The sequence below is a fragment of the Panulirus ornatus genome, chromosome 35 (genome assembly GCF_036320965.1).
Source record: "Panulirus ornatus isolate Po-2019 chromosome 35, ASM3632096v1, whole genome shotgun sequence".
NCBI classification, from domain to species: domain Eukaryota; kingdom Metazoa; phylum Arthropoda; class Malacostraca; order Decapoda; family Palinuridae; genus Panulirus; species Panulirus ornatus.
The window spans coordinates 8,461,217-8,480,686 of NC_092258.1; the positions used below are offsets into that span (position 1 = coordinate 8,461,217).

The window sequence follows — 19,470 nt, forward strand, 5'->3', positions numbered from 1 at the left end:
AATAACAAAGAATCGTAGTTTCGGAAAAAAAAATGATGTAGTCTACGTATAAATTTTAACGTTTTCTATTATGACACTACCATAGAAAACAAAAGTAAACACCAAAATTTGAGGGGTATCTTGTATATTTTATAGAACTTCATCGTAATCTAAATCCTTTGAATACTTTGTTTATAAAACTAGATAAGTACACTGAATTCATAGCTTTGTTTGGATTTATGAGTCCCAGTATTCTTGAGTTAATCATATAAAGAAAAAATTTTGATCGAAATAACTTGGATCAAACGGCTTTTGAAGAATATATAGCGAAATTGTATTAGTTCAAAACTTGCAAATGAAAGCAAATACTACCTGATGATATTATGTTCTGAACTTTGACCTGACGCAGGTAAAAGGTCAAAATATCACACCTAGGTTGTTGTAATATCATGTTCAATAGGTCTGGAAAAGGCATATGCTTACAATACATACTGAAAGGGAATATATCTTCAATAGACATCAGAGAAGAGTACATCTACAATGACTAGAAATAAATCTGTTTTAGATATCAGGGAGAAATGTTGCTACCTTAGATAACAGAGGGGAATATCTTTAGAATATACAGTAAATAGGAATAAGTCTACAATAATATTAGAAAGGAATATAGATATAAGAGATATTATAGGGACAATTATCTACAATAGATAATAGAAAGGAATATGTTTGCAATAGTTATTGTAAAGGAATATATATACAGTAGAAATCAGAAAAGAATATGCATACAATAGATACAACAGCTATCATACAGGAACATGTGTACAGTAGGCATCAGAAAGGAATATGTATGACATAGATATTAGAAAGGAATATGTCTGCAACAAAAATCATGAGCGAATATATCTACATTTGTCTCAAATAGATATTAGAAAGGAAAGTGATTGCAATAGATGTATTAAAGGAATATGACTACAACAGATATATGAAAGGAATATGACTACAACAGATATATGAAAGGAATAAGACTACAACAGATATATGAAAAGAATATTTCTACAGTAGACATTAGAAAAGAATATGCCTCCAATGGATATCTGAGAGGAATTCATATACAATAGATATCACAGAAGAACATGTCTATAATGAATACATATGTAAGGAACATGGCTGCAATAGACAAGAGAAACTAATACGTCTACAATAGACATATACTTTATAAAGCATCTACGACAGGTGTTCCAGAGGAGCGTGACTGTCGTAGACACGCTTGTAAAATCATCGTTGACCAACTTATTATAAAAGCTCCACTACAAGAAGAAGTAGTTGACTAGACCTTGTAGACGACGGAGAGGACACCAAGATGTCTCGGAGGGGACAACTGGCAAGGAGGAAGAGGTGGAGGAGAGAGGAGAGCAATTTGGCAGACTCCGGCACACGCTGAGCAAATTGCGAGGTTCGCCAGAGATCTCTTTCTGATGACCAGAGTTTGGGGCCTCCGTCCCTCCTCCCGCCTCCTAGTGAGGACGCAAGCCTCGCTCTCTCAGAGCACCAGTGAGAGAGTGAGAGTGACATTATTACAGTGCTTGGGTAAATGGGGCCGGCCATTATCCTCTGGCTGTGGTAGTGATGGTGGTGGTGGTGTATTGCAAACACACACACACATACACACATACATATATGTATATATATATTACCATGAGTCCACGGGGAAATGAAAGATGTTAAGTTACCAAGTGCACTTTCGTGTAATAATCACATCATCAGGGGAAATCCAAGATAGAAATATAAGTCAATTGATATACAACGAAGAGGCATAGCTAGGACGCCATTTGGTAAACAAATGACTCCATATATATATATATATATATATATATATTATATATATATATATCTATATATATATATATATATATATATATGTGTGTGTTGTGTGTGTGTGTGTGTGTGTGTGTGTGTGTGTGTGTGAGGGTTTCTGATGTTCGCTAGTGTATGGGTAGCTAGGGCTGATATTCGCCAGACTGTGGGGAGCCAGGAGTGGAAGCCACAGAGAAATCACTTTCACCCAAATCGAAAGACCCGGACCCGTCCTGCGTCGCCCTCTCTCTCTCTCTCTCTCTCTCTCTCTCTCTCTCTCTCTCTCTCTTTCTTCCTACGATCCTTATCTCCTACAAGACCTCTACAAGCCCAAGCAGCCTGCCACAGGACCTCTACAAGTCTCGGTGGCTTATCAAAGGACCTCTACAAACCCGAGTACCCTTCCATGGCAACTCTAACAAGCTGGTCATGGGATCTTAACAAGGCTCTCCCTAGTAAAAGAACATATTGTTTTGGTAGTTATTCTTTTTTCTCTATTTCTTTTCCTTTTTAACAATCAGCTTCCTAGCCCTGGCCTCTGATTGGACCTTTAGGGATCAGGTCATTGGCCGATGGGTGTCGAAGGTGTAGTGAAGATGCATTTGTCGAGTGTAGTGATGATGAGTCCTGTCTCCCCTTCGCAGTGAGCATGAAGAGATTATGGACTTCACGAATTCATACTAAAATCTATTCACTTTCATTCACCTTTGGTGTCTGTGCGGATGACTGTCCATGATCGGAGCTTCTGTCATCAGAAATGAAAATCACAGACCTGGATGGATTCTATCTTAACAGTTCACTTGTCTCTGTGAGTCTGTGGAGTTCCCCAGAACTCAGTGTGAAACTGATGAACCAATTTCGGCAATGGATTGATGTCCTCTGTTCCCCGACTCCTCCCCTACGTTAGCCCAATACAAACCCCTCTACTTCAGTCCTCAGTTCCTCTGGATGAGCTATCAATGCTCCCTCAATTTCTTGTATATTCTGCTGCCCACAGGAGTCCCTCCCGACTGCTCGACTCTTCTCCAGGTTCCATTGACAGGCTGTGTCTTGCAAGATGATCCCCGCCGTCCCTTCTGTCCCATTCATTCTGAACAACCCCCTCCCTCCCCACCCTTTTCCGAGGGCATCTGGAATGCCTGGTCAGCGGGGCATCAAGAACCCCATAAAAGAAAAGTTATTACCGGCGTTCCTTCGTCCACCTCCCCGGCAGGTAGGTCGTGGAGGGAATCCCGGAGTCACAAAGTCACTTACACGAATCTGGCCGAAGTTACTGCCCTGCTTTACGATCAATTCCCATGCTAATTCTGTCGGACCCCCCGACACGAGGGAAACAGAGGGAACAGAGAGGCCTGGAGAAGGTCCTTCCAGTATCTAGGTCCCCTGAACACCACTGTCGTTCTGGCTGCTCAGCGATGATCTAGGGAGACCCAGATGGAGTGGCTGGATGTGAATACGCCGCTCGTGTAACCTTATGATCTTGACAAAGTGTTCGTGGAGAATCTCAATAGAAGAAAAGCTATCAAAGAGAAGCCATTACCTCGTCGATAACTACCACGGGATGAAGGCCTCACAAACAAGGCAATCCAAGAACCTTTGATTGAAAACGAATTCCCTCTCGTCCTGTGTAGCAAAGGGTGAGACAAAAGACCTATTCTCTGAATGAAGGTCACTCTAAATATCTCATCCCTCAGGTCGAATTTGCATGGAGAGTTTTGCTCCAACTTTAACATCTTACAAACACGAAAGGACATTACTTCAAAACTCCCTACAGACAATCAGGTGTTTCTACGATGTGTCTACCAACGTAGAAAGCAATTAGCCATCAAAGACAAATGGTGTCAGAGACATAAGCCAGTTGCCTTAGAAAGCATCATCGGGATACGTACATCACGATCCACATAAGCCATTAGAATCAGACGTAGTCATATGCCATTGACATTAGATGTAGTCAAAAGCCGTTGGAATTAGATGTAACCATAAGCAATTAGAATTAGACGTGACTATGAACCATTAGAATCAGATGTAGCCATAAGTAATCAGAGAAAGACATGACCATAAGTCATTAGAATTAGACATGGCCATGAGACATTAGAATTAGAAGTGGTTATATGCTGTTAGAACTAGACATAACCATAAGCCATTAGAATCAGACATGCCAATGAGACATTAGAACTAGATATGGCTAATTTGAAATTGATTTGATGAGCAAAATTAGACTTCACTGTGAGTATAGAATTGAACTTGAATAATTACATTCATAAACATCATACATTAACTTATACATTTGATGATATGCTTGACATTAAAACCAGATTTACGGGTCTCCTGCATCTTCAAGGCTGCGCTACAATCTGTAGCATGGAAAAAATGAACTGATTTGGAGTTCATATATATATATATATATTTTCTTTTTTCATACTTTTTTTTCTATACATATTCGCTATTTCCCTTGTTTCATTTTCCCTGTGGCTGCCAAGATATATTCCTCACTCCCATGGCCTTCTGTGATTCATCTGCATGGGTAGGAGGTATATACGAGGACACGCCTGACCCTTGGCAAGAGAAAGGGGAAGGATACACAAAAGAATTCATCCCGTCTGTAGAGTCACTCGTGGAAGATATAGACCAGGTCAGTTCCATGACTCCCTAAGAAGCAGTCGACCCAATATTTATTGCCTATTCTTATGCAAATGTCTCCCAAGAATCTGAAGAAGAAGTGGTGTCGGGATTTTTATATATATATATATATATATATATATATATATATATATATATATATATATACATATATATATATATATATATATATATATATATATATATATATATATATATATATATATATATATATATATATATATATATATATATATATATATATATATATTTCTTTTTTTCACTTTTTTTTCTCTCTCTCTCGAGAAGGTTTTGCCAAAAAATGACTGAAGCCACTAGAAATACGTCCTCATTTTGCACAGACTAGCAAAATCATTTCTCCCTCCGACAAGGAAGGTTCCTGTAGAACTCTGTCTTGTATACTACATCACAACCAACGTATCCACAGCAGACCAGCCGCTTATCGTAGAGCCCCGTCTAGGTGACTGTAGATTGAACTAAGCTGTTACTTCAGTGAATGCCAGGTTTCCTACAATAGCATAGGGTTGTTTTCTGAAGGATTTATATACATGGGGTTTCTACGGGTTAATAAAAATCAACAATAGGTTTCTACAGGATATTTTGTACAACATGGGGTTTCTACAGGTTATCATACACAACATAGGGTTTCAACAGGTTATCATAAACAACATGGAGTTTCTGCGGAATATGCTATACAACATGGGGGTTTCTATGGGATATTACACATAACAAGGGGTTTCTACTGGCTATCATGCACATCATTGGGTTTCTAATAGATATTATACACAACATGGGGTTTCTACAACCGGCTATTATATACAGACTGGGTTTCTACGAAATACTATATACATGGGGTTTCTACGGGATACAAAAGAAGTATTATGAATGGTTTCTCAAGGGGAAATAGAGAACATTAACCCCCATTGGTGATTTCTACGAGGTGATTGAGAACTATAACACCACTGACGGTTTCCCCAGGTCAAATAGAGAACACAGATTCCACTAACAATCCTTGCAGTGCCTCACTCTTCACTCCACCAGACTCCACATTCTGCGTGCCCGCCAAACCACGCGTTCCACAGTTCAAAATCTATACAATTAAAACTTTGCTGTGACTCACCTTCAGGGGAGCCCTGTCTGTAGGGAAGGACAGAGCCCTAAGGGCCACAGTGGTAAAGGCCATGTTGATAAGGGGCCAACAGTCTTCTAGTGTTGCACGAAGTAACTCCTAAGGGCCAAGGTGGTGGTCGTAAGGGCCCAGCAAGCCCTTGGAGTGATAGGAAAATGCCCTTAGGTCCATGTTGGTGATGGCTGGGACAGGATGTGTCTTGTAGGGTCCATGGCCCTCAGGGTAAGGGTGATATCTAGGGTTTTATTCAGGGCCGGCACAACATACACTCTCCGCCTCCAGCCCTGATGTTCAATGACGTGCTTGAGAACATCCTGCTGGTCGATGGTATAAAAGAAAAAGGAACAATCAAACTACTTAAAATATCGACCGTTTGTGCGTGGTGTCTGAAATGAAAAGCAGTGGATTCCTCTAACATCTGTCTTAAAAAAAGGTTGAATCGTCGTATTCATGGGGTAAACTAATCATATTCACAGGGTTAAGTCCTCGTGCTCAAGGGGTTTAATCGTCTTACTCAAGAGGGTTAAGTCGTCAAACTCAATAGGGTTAAGTCGTCGTATCTAAGGAGTTAAAGCGTTGTGCTTAAGGGGTTAAGTTTTCGTATGCAAAGGGTTGATTCTTCGTACTTAAGGGGTTAAGGCGTCGTACTCAAAGACTTCAGTACCTTTTGCATCTAGGAACATATACACACAAGATACATATGAGTAAGATGTTAGATGTGACACAGTACAATGTGCTACTACATGGATGCCTTGGACGTACCTTCTGCTGTGTGGAGGACGGTAGCAAGTGCCACATCTTGGGGCACTTGACTGGAACTGCTGTGTATAGGCTCTTGCACCACTTCCTGACCTGCAAATAACAAGTGCATTTCTCTCACTACAACTACCACCAAAACATGGAACGAATGATTTTGGAAGGAGGGAGGATACAAGTGACTATTATTGAGGATAATGGCTATTTCTTCAGTCTATTTCTAATGCATCAGTTTAGGATGGATCGAATGCAAAACAGACTCACGACTCACTCATTCTAGCCTTGGCATTCCATGTCACCTGACGTTACACGTGATGTTTTAGCCTCACAATCTATTCTATCAACTTATGGTAGCGAGAGGGAAAGGGGGAGAGAAAGATCTACAGAATGAATGAATGAAAGCAAATATGGAAGAGAAAATGCAGAAACTTGACACATTGTTAATGAAACAAATGATTCATGATGGAGTCAGGACCTTCTCTGACTTATGGAAGGTTAGATAGGGTTGGTGGACGAAGCTAGAAATCGATTGAGCGCGACGTATTGATTTTTGTGGCTCAGCAGATCAAAGGTCGCAATGACGGGAACTTAGCCCACTGATCCAGATGAATCAAAATGGTATGATCCTTTGACTTGATCCCCGTGACTTGACCCCTTCGATACAGTGGGAAACTATATTGTGAGAGTCCCAGAGTACGATGACATAGCCCTTTGAATCTGATGAGTACGATGACATAGCCCTTTGAATCTGATGAATACAATGACATAGTCCTTTGAATCTGATGAGTACAATGACATAGCCTTTGAATCTGATGAGTACAAGGTAAGGGAGAGCGTCAGGGATCGGAGAAAAATGAAAACAAATGGGCAGGATGTGTGGATTGGGATTAGAAGGAAGGTCGTACATAGGATAAGAAGGGATGATGAATACGAGAAGCAGTAATAATTTTGAGAGCACAAGGCTCACCATTCATCATTCTATCTGTAGGAAGAGAGGTCTTCCGATACATATATACAAGACTGCCAAAAAAAATATCTGATTCTTTATTCTTAGGGAATAGTCGTAGTTCTTGGGAATATTCTTATTTCTGGGGTACTGGGAATATTCGTAGGGAATGGTCGTAGTTCTTGGGAATATTCTTATTTCTAGAGTACTGGGAATATTCGTAGGGAATAGTCGTAGTTCTTGGGAATATTCTTATTTCTAGGATACTGGGAATATTCGTAGCTCTTAGGCTTGTTCTTAATTTCTTGGGAATATTCTTCTATATCTCGAATATGACAGTATATAGACAGCACCTACCTTGGATGTGTGCATCTCGTAGTGTGTTGCTCCTCCTGACGTAGCAGATGTAGACACAGAGGGCCAGGACAGTGAGGAACAAGACCCCACACACAACACCGAGGATCACAACTGTGGGTGATGGGCCCCTGGATGATGTGGTTGTTGATGTCGCTACAGCAAGGTGGGTTCCCCAGGGCGGTGGACCAGGTGCTGTGTTAAGGTCTTTAGTTACCATATTGTTAACATCTTTCGTCTGTGTGTGTGTGTGTGTGTGTGTGTGTGTGTGTTACTGGCGAAATACGGGGGGGTTTAATGTCTATGGGGTCCTAAACACAAGGATATCAAATCAACTATATCCTATTCACACCATCCTGCTTAAAGCCTCAATAATCAAGGAGTCAAACCCATGTCTTGTTGATATCCTCCTTAAAAGAATAATGTATATTTATACGACAGTTTACCCTTCATACCTTCATGATGTTATCACACCACCTATTCACCTTCATCAAACCACATCGAGCCATTCTTTACTAAGAAACCCTCTATGTACCCATAGACTTGCTATGGTCTTTCTTTACCACATTCTAAGCCAGCTACTCCCTACCTGGCTATTCTAGAACATTTAGACCCACCCAAAAACTATTTTTTCCCCCCATTAACAACTCCAGCCTATCATATCTACATGTCATTACCTTATACTCACCACCACCACCCACTGTGTCTTGTTCTTCCCAGTGGTAAAGGCGTACTTACAGCACTCGTAGGAGGAGCGACAGAGGTACCAGTACGTGGGCTCCTGGCTCCATACCCTCACTCTCCTCCCCCACCAGGAGGGTGGAGTGGGGAACTTCTCCACACCAGCAGCAGGGATGTACACACGCTGAAGCAGGTGGTCAAGATCAGTCATGGGGAGAGACATGGGCGAGGGTAAGGTCGTCCACTGGTATGGTTATCTCTCCCACTGTCTCTTTATCCATCTGTTTATCTGTGTATCTAAGATATCTTTCCATCTAGCTATCTGTTTATCACTTTCTACAGGGTGTCCCCCAAAATTGTACTCACTTTTTGACACTCCATAACTCACTGAATTTTTTTAGGGTCAAGTGGATCTGAAAATAAAATCAGTTATAAGTGTCAGAAAGTGAGTAAATTCTTTTGGGACACCCTATATGTCTATCTCTGTGTGCAAACACACACACACACACACACACACACACAGATTACATTATATATATATATATATATATATATATATATATATATATATATATATATATATATATATATATATATATATATATATAAAGTCTTACGTCATAGTAGAAATGTGCAGAAATCCATTCTTCTGTCTTGGAAATAGTAAGGTTCAATGTTGAGTACTCGAAGGACATAACACTGTAGGTCAGACTGAGTTGAGTGTCAGGTTCCTGGACCCAGAATAGCAGCCTTACAGCTTGCTCATCCGGTAAGGTGAAGACCTGTGTTGCTCCATCCTCTGTCTTGATGAGGTAGGCGTCTGGGGAGGTCATGGAAATGTGAGTAAAGATCCTAAGATATTGATGCTACGGTGGTGCGTATGGAGGGGTACATATGACAGAGCAAGGAGTGGGGTACGTCATGAGGGGTATATTACACTGCAAATATTCAAGTAATTGAGGCAGCTGGCTTTGGAGATGAGCTAGTATACCCACACACACACACACACATACACACACACACACACACACACACACACATATGTATCTGTGTATTTGGAGAACATGCTATCATCTATGCATCTTTGGTTGAATATGAGATCATGTTAACAGTTGAATATCACTTTTTTATGCAACCTTTCTTTTCCATTGATCATCTCTCAGTGTCGTACCCAATATTGGAAGACATCGCCGCCAGAATGTGCCCTTCAGTTTGTTCAATCCTTAACCGTACACGAGGATACACACCCACACTAAACACAATAAGAGGTACTGAGCGTTTATGATTTTTCTTATTTTGTTCGGTGTCCTGTAGCCATTATCAGGCCATGAGAAGAATGCAGGCGGGGAGGAGAAGCGATCCAGAAAATGAGGAGCGCCATGAGATGGCCAGTGTGAGTTAAGGACACCGATAATCTCTCGTCAGCACAGTTTAAGACCAGTAACACGGAGGAGGCAAGCACCCACGTTACCTAACCTGTGTGTGGGGGTAAACCTTTCAGTAAAATCGGGATCACGACTTAACCATTGATAATGAAAGACTTATAGTATCATAACTCTAATGCTTGTTGATAAACGGTATCAAACTATGTGGCTGCCAAATATGCCACCAGCATATCTCTCGCAAGAGCAACTTTATTCTGTCTGTGTTTGTAAGAAAGGACTAACATTTGAATTGTCATCTATAACCTCTTCATTTTGATTTACATTAGCACTAATTGATCTCCAGGTATACCAATTAATCCTCAGGTATAACAATGAATATGCAGGTATACCATTTAATCTCTGCATACCCCGGTTAATCCACAGGTACATCAGTTAATCTACAGGTACACCAGATAATCCACAGATACGCCAATCTATTATCTACAGGCACGTGACTAGGCACACCATTTAATCCATAGGTATACTAAATGATCCACATTTGCACTTGTTAATCTACAGGTGCACCAATTAATCTACAGGTAGACCAATTAAGCCTCAGGCTCACCAATAATCCACAAGTACACCAGTTAATCTAAAGGTACGCTAAATGATCAACAGAGATAGGAGTTATACAGAAAATTGTTGATTTTTTAGTAGATTTCATGTCGATAATTATTCGAAGGCTTATTGATATAAGTTGGAAGTAAAGTACACACACCACTTGCAGCAGAACGGAATCTCCAGAACAACATCACTTCAAAGGGATCTGTCACTTAAAAGGGATCTGATTCTCCCGTGATCTCTATGGTTTCTGTGCTACTTATATAATGTGTTTATAGATATCTAAACGTATAATTGCAATGGTTAGAAACGAATATTGTCTCAAGAGTCTTTCATGAATTCATACATGGTAATCTGTACTAGATATTCTATGTAGATATTCGTTTCACGGTTGCTTCGCTACCTTGTGTGCAACTCCTACTGCTTCGTTACTTCTGGTGAACTTTGCACTGATTCGTTACCTCTGGCGAAGCACCGACTGCTACAGTACCTCTGGTGAATCCCTTATTGTTTCACTACCTCTGGTGATCCCTAAGTGCTTCAGTATTTCTAAAGAAACTCCTATTGCCTCACTACCTTTGGTGAACCCCCACACTGCTTGGGCAACTAAGGTGAACATCCTACTGCTTCACTACCTCTTGTGAAACCCTTACTGCTTCGCCATCTCTGGTGAGCATCCTACTGCTTCGCTACCTCTAATGAACCCCCTAATGCTTCAATGACTCTGTTGGCCCCCTCTAAACAGACAGGGAACAGCACTAAACTAACAGAAATACCCTTACCTGTATCAACAATTAGAAAGAACATCTGAAGCAGCGGCACCAACACCATTATAAACATGTTCATTCGTCTTCTGAACGTTCATCACTTTCTAATATGGAACTGTATTCATTAGCCTCCATTCTCTCCCATAAACTCCCAAAACAGCTTCCCATTTTGCCATGTAAATGACGATTTTCTCTTTTTTTCTTATTTTGGCTCGTCTTTCACTTAGATGGAGATATGAACCTGAGCGCAACTCCTTCCTAGTGATTATGAAAAGGAAGTTCTCGAAATATGAGATGAGTCGTTGATTATTCGCATACGAGCAGTTGGCTAATATGCGGTAGTTAGCAAGTTCACCGATGCCTTCAGGGGCGACTGGTCACGTACACACTTCCAAAACAGATATTCCTAATTCACATTACTTTTCATCGTGCTACATTTCACGGTTGTAGATGAGTAATGTCCTCTGGTCCGTCACAGAAAGCCCAGGGAGTATAGAACAGCGTGAATGCGAAAGATTTTGCGTGGAACTGTCACACACACACGCGTAGAGATATTGAAATCACTTTCAGTTCCTAAGCGGCCATGACACTCTTACAATCCTTCTTACGTGACTGATTTCTCCTTTTACCATGTCTCACTTTCTGGGGATCGATCGAACCAACACGAAGCGGTTCGAATCCTCCACCTCTGGTGACCAGTTGACACTGACTTTAAACACACACACACACACACACACACACACACACACACTCATGGTATATACAAGTGATAGTGTAAGACACCGGAAGCTCCAAGAGATACTGTAACCTCCAAAGGGCTCGCGCCCTAAGTGTAGGGGGGTGGGAGGGTGTCTGGTGTGTGTGTGTGTGTGTGTGTGTGTGTAGCTAAGCCATGTTGTGTAAAGAGATGGGGCACAAGGACTCATACTGCCAAAGTGAACTGGTCTGTGTGAGAGAACTGCTGTGGAAAAGAGAGAGAGAGAGAGAGAGAGAGAGAGAGAGAGAGAGAGAGAGAGAGAGAGAGAGAGAGAGAGAGAGAGGGAATGGTTCTCCTATAGTCTTTGTCGTCTGACGCCCACGAATGCATGTGTGGTACGACTTAGAAAGGTCGTGGCGAGGGAGATACAGAAGGTTTCCTCCCTAGAACGACCAAGAAGGGTCGTGGCGACAACGACACAGAAAGGGTCGTGTCGAGAGCAAACAGAAAGGAGTGGCACAGCGAGTGGCAGAAGAGGGTCGTGCCAGGGACGACCCAGATATGTGTGACCCAACACGACAAAGCGCTGAGTCAAGATTAGTGAGACCCTTCCCTCGCATCCTGTATACTCACATGCACTCAGGTTGTACTCACAGCAACATACACAACGCTTGGTGTTAGATATGTAATTTTACTCGTAATATAAACTTTGTCTGTGTGTGTGTGTGTGTGTGTGTGTGTGTGGGTGCTTGAGAAGCAAGAATACTGCTCTCACATTAACTTGTGAGCCTTATTACCTAATTCTGTTGCTATCCTTATTTCTAATACTATTCCTCACCTTATTTCCGACTCTGTTTCTGACTCCATTTCTGATCCTGTTTTTGTCACTATCTCTAGCTATTGTTGAACCTATATCGAATCCTATTCTACATTTCTGATCACATATCTCACCCAGATTCTATGCTGTTTCTGGAAGATCCTTCAGTTCTCCTTCCTTGTGTGTTCCAATACCCTCTAAAGTCATATTTGTTGGATTTGGATGCAGTGAAAACAAATGCAACACACGGCTGCACCATCGTTGCAAGAGGACAACATGGCAGCAATGCGCCATGATCGGCACTACAATATAACAAAACGTAAAAGAGGAATTTACATCAACAGTGCCACTGACCTACGTTAATATCCGATTGATTTAGGTAATGAGGTCACTATAAGAACAAGGTTAATGAATAGATGATTGAATAAATATATACGTATAATATCCCATTATTATCACCAGAATAACCCCCTTAAAGTGGATTCGGTAAAGATAAACACGGTCTTAAACCTCTGTAGTCTACGAGACGACCCCTCACGATACAAGCCTTGGCCACGATGGCACGACCCTTAGGCACGACCCTTGGTCACAATGAGACGACTTCTTGGGACGATGGTACATCCCTTTGCAGGGGGAGGGAGGGGGGGGGGCAGGGCTGTAGAACACTTCTGTGTTGTGTTCTATCGTGTGGTCGCACAGTCGTGTTCAAGGGCCGTACCGTCGTGCTCAAGGGTCGTACCGTCGCCCTCAAGGGGTCGTCCTGTCGCGCTCAAGGGCCTTATCGTCGTGCTCAAGGGTCGTACCGTCGCCCTCAAGGGGTCGTCCTGTCGCGCTCAAGGGCCGTATCGTCGTGCTCAAGGGCCATACCGTCGTGCTCAAGGAGCTTGGCTGGGCAGAATGAGACCATATAAGCTATTCACTCTCTCTTGCCCGTTGTTTCTCTTGGCCTGCTGCTTGTCGTTGAGTCTCCAGTCGTCGTACGTGTGCTCCGAGGATGCGTCGTCGCAAGGGGTCGTGTAGGTGCCACATACCGTCTCAACAGTGCCATGGAAGTCGTCCTTTCGTTGCAGGATGCTTTGAGGGACAGGGGGCGGGAGAGGAGGCCATCCTGAAGTGCAGAGAGAGACGATATATTCTTTCAGTTATGTTTCAGATGATGTATATATATGAATATGCATATGTATATATGAGGTAGACTGATAGACATTTAGTTAGGGTTCGGGAGAGAGAGAGAGAGAGAGAGAGAGAGAGAGAGAGAGAGAGAGAGAGAGAGAGAGAGAGAGAGAGAGAGAGAGAGAGAGAGAGAGAGAGAGAGAGAGAGAGAGAGAGAGAGGAACCATACATATCAGCATAATTCATTTCCATGACCACTTCGGCAACTGGGGGATAACCAACTCACTTGGCTTCTCGTAGTGGTGGAAGGCACTTCTCCTCCTGTAGCAGACGTAGGCTGTCAGACCCGTCAGCGTAGCGAGGAGGAGCACACACACCATCAGCAGAGGACCTAGCAGGTACAGGTCGGGGGCTTCTGCTGTTTGCCTGCTGATCGGGGAAAGCAGTGCTGGAGAAGAGAAATACAGGACGACATAGTGAGAGGTTCTTATCTATTTTATCACTCGAGGGAAACGGCGATCAATCATGATAATAATGTTTATATATATATATATATATATATATATATATATATATATATATATATATATATATATATATATATATATATATATATATATATATATATAGGGGACAACGTGGGGTCCGAAACTGAAAGACTGTGGTTCTATGGGGTGTCTGGTCGTCTAGAAATAGTATCTCTTGGTTGTTAGAAATCTCTAGTTTTTCTTAAAACTCTCCTCAAGTAATGGGAATGATTAATCTCTAGGCTCTATATAACCCAGCAATCTAATCAACTTTTTCGAATGTCTTTGGACAGGAAATTTTCCAGTTCTTACCACAAGCGTGGGTGTAGCTGCAGAAGGTCCAGTAGACCAGCTTGTCACTCGACACCCTCACCTCCTGGAGTCTCACGAGGGCCTTGTTGATGAAGACGTTGTCGTAGGGGACGTTGATCTGCAGTGGGCTGGTCTTCGTCTGTGAGAGACGTCGGGAATTAGTGGAGACAGTGTCTCTCTTCTCTCTCTCTCTCTCTCTCTCTCTCTCTCTCTCTCTCTCTCTCTCTCTCTCTCTCTCTCTCTCTTTATGAGCGAAGTACTATTGGGAGCTAAGCTTTCGAGGAAATAAAGAAATAAGATCTTCTTTTGGCTCCTTCTTTTGCTCTTGCATTTAGAAAGTTACAATACAGGAGGGAGGGATATCCAACCTACTCTTCTCCCTCTTCCCCTTCTAGCCTCCTGTTGTCGCTTCTGTGCTACACTCAGGGCACTTGTGGGCACAAATGGATCATATGTACAGATATGATACTTTATGAGCTGGTGTTAGAGAAGTGTACTATAAGTTGGTGTTAGAGAAGTGTACTATAAGATGGTGTTAGAGAAGTGTACTATCAGTTGGTGTTAGAGATGTATCCTAGACATTATCTAATTCGTACTTACCGGTTGGTTGATGTATGCAAAGTGCCATAGGTTAGTCTGTCGAAGAGACAAGGTGATGTTGTAAACGAAGGAACTGACAGCCTCTATGAGGACTGCAGCGTTGGTCTGCTGCGTCCAGAAGAGCAAGCTGGACACAGACTCATTCTTTGGCATCGTTATCTGCACGAAGCTCCCGTTCTCCGTAGTGAAGACCGCATCTTCTGGGGGCAAATAGGGAAGCCTTTAGAGACTATATTGGAGGAGGATATGATGTCGTGTAGGGGATGGGGAGGCGTATTTGAAACCATAAAGTCAACTCAGGGAGTAGGTTGGGCCAAAGAGTTGATGGGGCAATGGCACCAACCACAGACCAGCTGTTCAAGATTTCGAAACCCAGTAGGAATATGAAAGTAATTAAGTCTCAGAGTGGTACACAACAGTGGGCCTTTCCCTACCCCCTAAACACGGTTGAGAATTCACTGTTAAGACAATGGGATTCCGACTGAGTCAGCGTCACTTCGAGGTATTTCATTGTCTACAATCCTCCCACCAACTACACAGACGCCTTTAGGTTTATTAGCCTGTCTTCATCTATGTAAAACCCCCTCTGTTGTGTGATCTTATCTCCATCTATATAATGGCTTTCGCTCTACTATCCTGTACCCATCTATACAGATGCCTTCTACTTTATTAACCTATCTCCATCTGTACAGTTGTCATCCGATCAACTGTCCAGTCTCCATCTATGCGTAATCTTTGCTTTACAGTCATGTCTCTTGTCTATACAGAGGTCTTCTAATCTATAATCTTGTTCTTATCTATATAAAGGCCTTCTGTTTTTCTGCTTTATATCTGTCTCAAATAGGAGCCTTCTGCTAGACTATCCACTGTCCAACTATAGCTATAGGCATTCTAACGCCTCTATCTCTATAGATATGGAGTATAGGATTAAGCGCCCTCCAGCTGATAACGTCCTTATAGACCACCTGGTCTTCTGCTAACTGACCATCCCATGTACTCTCAGGTAATCCTGCTTTCTCTCATGTACTCCCAGGGTCTTCTAGCCATTATTGTACAGATCTGTGTACTTCTGCATACCCCTAAGTGCTTATTATAACTCGAACTACACCTCCTATGCATTCCTATTCGTTTCTTTGTACTCTATATGTATTTCTATGTATTCCTACGCACTGTCATGTACTCATGTGTACTTCCGGGGACTCATATGCAATGCCATGTACTGCCATGCAGTGGCGAACCGGAAGATGACGTAGTCTGATAACTACGTCATTCCATAGTGACGTCAACACTCGGGGAGGAAGTCAGAATAGACACCTAATATGCATTACATATATCACTATTTGTATGGGAAGAAATTCTTCTACTTAGTCATTTTTCTGGGATGTATATCATTATGATTATTATCATCATCATTACTATCATCATTACTGTAATGATTATTATGATAATACTACTAATATAAAAGCAATGATAATAATTATAGTAATAATGGTAATGATACTGATACTGATATGATAATGATAATGATAGTAATGATGACAGTGACAATAATAGTACTACTACTACTACTACTATTACTACTACTACTACTACTAATAATAATAATAATAATGATAATAATAATAATAATGATAATGATAATGATAATAATGATAATAATAATAATGATAATGATAATGATTAAACCTATAATGATAATAATCGACATTCATAATGACAAACTCAAGACCAATTGAATCGGATATCTCAAGCACTATCCACTCTCGCTTTACCAGGCCCTGCTGACGTGTGTCCAGTGTATACAAAACTCTGATTACTATCCTTTTTTCCTCTGCTATATAATCAGGGGCGACGCAACTATAGATCTGCGGTGAGGGAAACTTTAGCAAAGGCTCTTCGTTGATATATATATATATATATATATATATATATATATATATATATATATATATATATATATATATATATATATATATATATATACATCTTTTACCAGTAGCTCCCTTATAAGTTGGTGTCATCCACAAACGATACATACTTCAAGGCATACATAGTCCAGTGTCTGCCCCTGGAGGCTTCGAGAGTACAGATGTAAAAAGGGACATATATTGGTCACTACACTGAGAGTAATATTACCTTTGTCAGCGATGGTAAGCTGGAGGAGAACCCACAGAACGAGAGCCAAGGCCAAAGACTTCATGTTCTTCGTCTGCCTCTCGTTGATCTAACAAAAACACTCTCCAAGTTTCTTTTCAGTGTCACTTTCTTTCTCCCTCTCCGTCTCTCTGTAGTCACTTTCTTTCACTCCCTCTATCTCTTTCTCTCTAAATGCGCTCCTAATGTGTATATATCCTGATGGAGAGTTGGGGTGTTAATTGTTCCTCCATGCGCTTCTGTCGAGGCGATTGCTTGATGGCACAAGAACACCTTCAAAAAGGCTTCTTCGCTAGGGCCTGAGCGAAAGGGTGGACACCCGCACGCACGCAGGCCGATGGCTCACACTAGTGTGAGAGGTCTTCCGTCATCCAACTTTGAAATTACCAGTCGCCATAAGATCCAGACATAGGATATCCGGTGTCCTTGGAACTCCCAGGGATCTGGCTGCTTTTGGGGGGGGGGACTTTGACACCCAGATGTTACGAAGCTCATCATGTGAATACTTTGTCTCTCTCTCACACACACACACACACACACGCCTGTGAAATTTGGTTTACCCTCATGCCTCCGTTTGATGTGAATTAGAGGCTTGAAATTTTGCAGTTCTGTCTCAGAGGGTTGGTAGAATATGATGTATTGTGTGTATTACAAAAGATTACAAAATACTGGAAAGAGAAAGTCTTAGAGTGAACACAATCCAAGGTACAGGCACGCACGATACACGCCGAGGGTGACGGCTTGTGAAGTAAAATTCACAGGGATCCGTCGTCTGTTTGTCAACACTGTAGGCTTTGACGTCACATCAAGTGTGACGTCACACCCATGGGAATGGAGACCGAAATGACGTCGTAACTAAGGACGTCACGCCCAAGTGAGGCTCTTCTGTCGTCAGGACATCAGCTTTGTTGTGTTTACAGAGAAAGAGTTTACTCAGATGTCTTCCTTTACACACAGAGAGACAGAGGCAGACAGACAGACAGACACACATACACACATATATATATATGTATTGCTATATGTGTGTTGGGTGCATCACCAGGCACTGTCTTTGTAGTGCCTGCAGGAGTATGGAAAAAAGCGGACAAAGCGGATTTTTCTTGTCAAGTTTTTCTCTTCATCCATGGAAGGTTTCAGTCACGGATGAGTGTCCCTTCAACGCCAGGCTTTTGCATGAAGCATAAGGGAGATGCTAAAGAAATATAGAATAAGAGGAGAAGGAGAAGAAATGGAAGATTTTCTAGGTTAATGTAGTAAATTGCCGCTTCGTAAACAAAAAATAGAGAAGAATGGTCCAGTGGAAACTGTTAGGAAAATCATTATATGGTAGAGAGTTTAGAGGCGTAAGGAAAGAAACAGAGAGCATAGAGGTAAATGGGAGGAGGTATGGGCTTTATTCTCCGTGACTCCTTTGGTGAATTGAGCTCCACAGGGCAACAAAGAAAGAGCTTTGTTGAATACGCTCAGTGCTGTAATGGGACACTGATTCGAGTTTCCATTCCATGGAACTGCATATCAAGTCTACAGGTGAACTTCGACCCCAATCACATGTACGTTAACTTTAATGATAGGCTTAATATAACACGAAATCTAACAAGTGATCTATTTACGAACTACTGTTGCTACTTCTACTTTATGGAATACTACTACTACTACTACTACTACTACTACTACTATATTAGTACTGTTACTACTTCTATTACTTCTTTTAGGTTATTGCGCTGATTGGATGAGGACCCAGACATAAGGACGACAGCCAGAAGTAGAACCAGGCTAGTCTGTGTACTGATCCCCACAATCTCCAAGCCATATTGTAAAGAAATATATAGACCACAAAATTTACAATCCTGGGGACCAGATACGTCCGTCTATGCTACAGATATATAGCTCTGTGTAACAGCTAGCTGTCAGCTGGGGAAAATGAATGGTGTATAATGTTCATTATGATGAATGAGGCATTTCTAGGTCTAACATATATGAATTCGGGCCTAATATATCGTGGAATGTTGATAGGCATTATACAACGTAAGGTAGAGAACTACTCAACTATATATATATATATATATATATATATATATATATATATATATATATATATATATATATATATATATATATATATATATTTCACGATTCTTAATATATTTTCCGGTGATAGAGTT

General features: G+C 41.5%; 2 protein-coding genes across 6 annotated transcripts in view; both read right to left on the reverse strand.

Moving 5' to 3' along the window:
• Positions 1-5,051: 5,051 nt before the first annotated feature.
• LOC139760125 (uncharacterized) lies at positions 5,052-11,795 on the reverse strand. 3 transcript variants are annotated; one of them, XM_071682997.1, is made up of 6 exons: positions 11,104-11,795; positions 8,954-9,156; positions 8,394-8,520; positions 7,659-7,850; positions 6,362-6,451; positions 5,052-5,916 (listed from the first exon to the last, which is right to left on the reverse strand). In XM_071682997.1, exons 1-6 carry the CDS (start codon positions 11,165-11,167, stop codon positions 5,891-5,893), a joined length of 702 nt encoding a protein of 233 aa, XP_071539098.1. In that variant the 5' UTR covers positions 11,168-11,795; the 3' UTR covers positions 5,052-5,890. The 3 variants fall into 3 exon arrangements, with proteins under 3 accessions (XP_071539098.1, XP_071539097.1, XP_071539096.1); XM_071682996.1 differs by having other exon boundaries at positions 5,754-5,913; positions 11,104-11,297; XM_071682995.1 differs by having other exon boundaries at positions 5,852-5,985; positions 11,104-11,297.
• A 1,227-nt stretch (positions 11,796-13,022) lies between these two features.
• Positions 13,023-19,470, reverse strand: part of LOC139760126 (uncharacterized) — a 25,180-nt gene continuing 18,732 nt past the window's right edge. The window contains exons 1-5 of one of the 3 annotated variants that reach the window (XM_071683000.1): positions 17,291-17,664; positions 15,155-15,354; positions 14,555-14,693; positions 14,002-14,163; positions 13,023-13,710 (exon numbers count right to left, since the gene is read on the reverse strand). In XM_071683000.1, the coding sequence (XP_071539101.1) occupies positions 13,478-13,710; positions 14,002-14,163; positions 14,555-14,693; positions 15,155-15,354; positions 17,291-17,354 (798 nt within the window). In that variant the 5' untranslated portion in view covers positions 17,355-17,664 and the 3' untranslated portion in view covers positions 13,023-13,477. Of the gene's footprint in view, positions 13,711-14,001; positions 14,164-14,554; positions 14,694-15,154; positions 15,355-17,290; positions 17,665-19,470 lie in introns of those variants that run through there. The other 2 variants (XM_071683001.1, XM_071682998.1) reach the window with 2 other exon arrangements.

Bases quoted from the DNA above. Each gene is read 5' to 3' on its own strand.
- LOC139760125 (XM_071682995.1), bottom strand. From the start codon at position 11,167: ATGAACATGTTTATAATGGTGTTGGTGCCGCTGCTTCAGATGTTCTTT. The intron at 9,157-11,103 runs GTAAGGGTATTT...TGACCTCCCCAG, and splicing joins CTTTCTAATTGTTGATACAG to ACGCCTACCTCATCAAGACA. The intron at 5,986-6,361 runs GTACGTCCAAGG...TTTTCATTTCAG, and splicing joins CGTCCTCCACACAGCAGAAG to ACACCACGCACAAACGGTCG.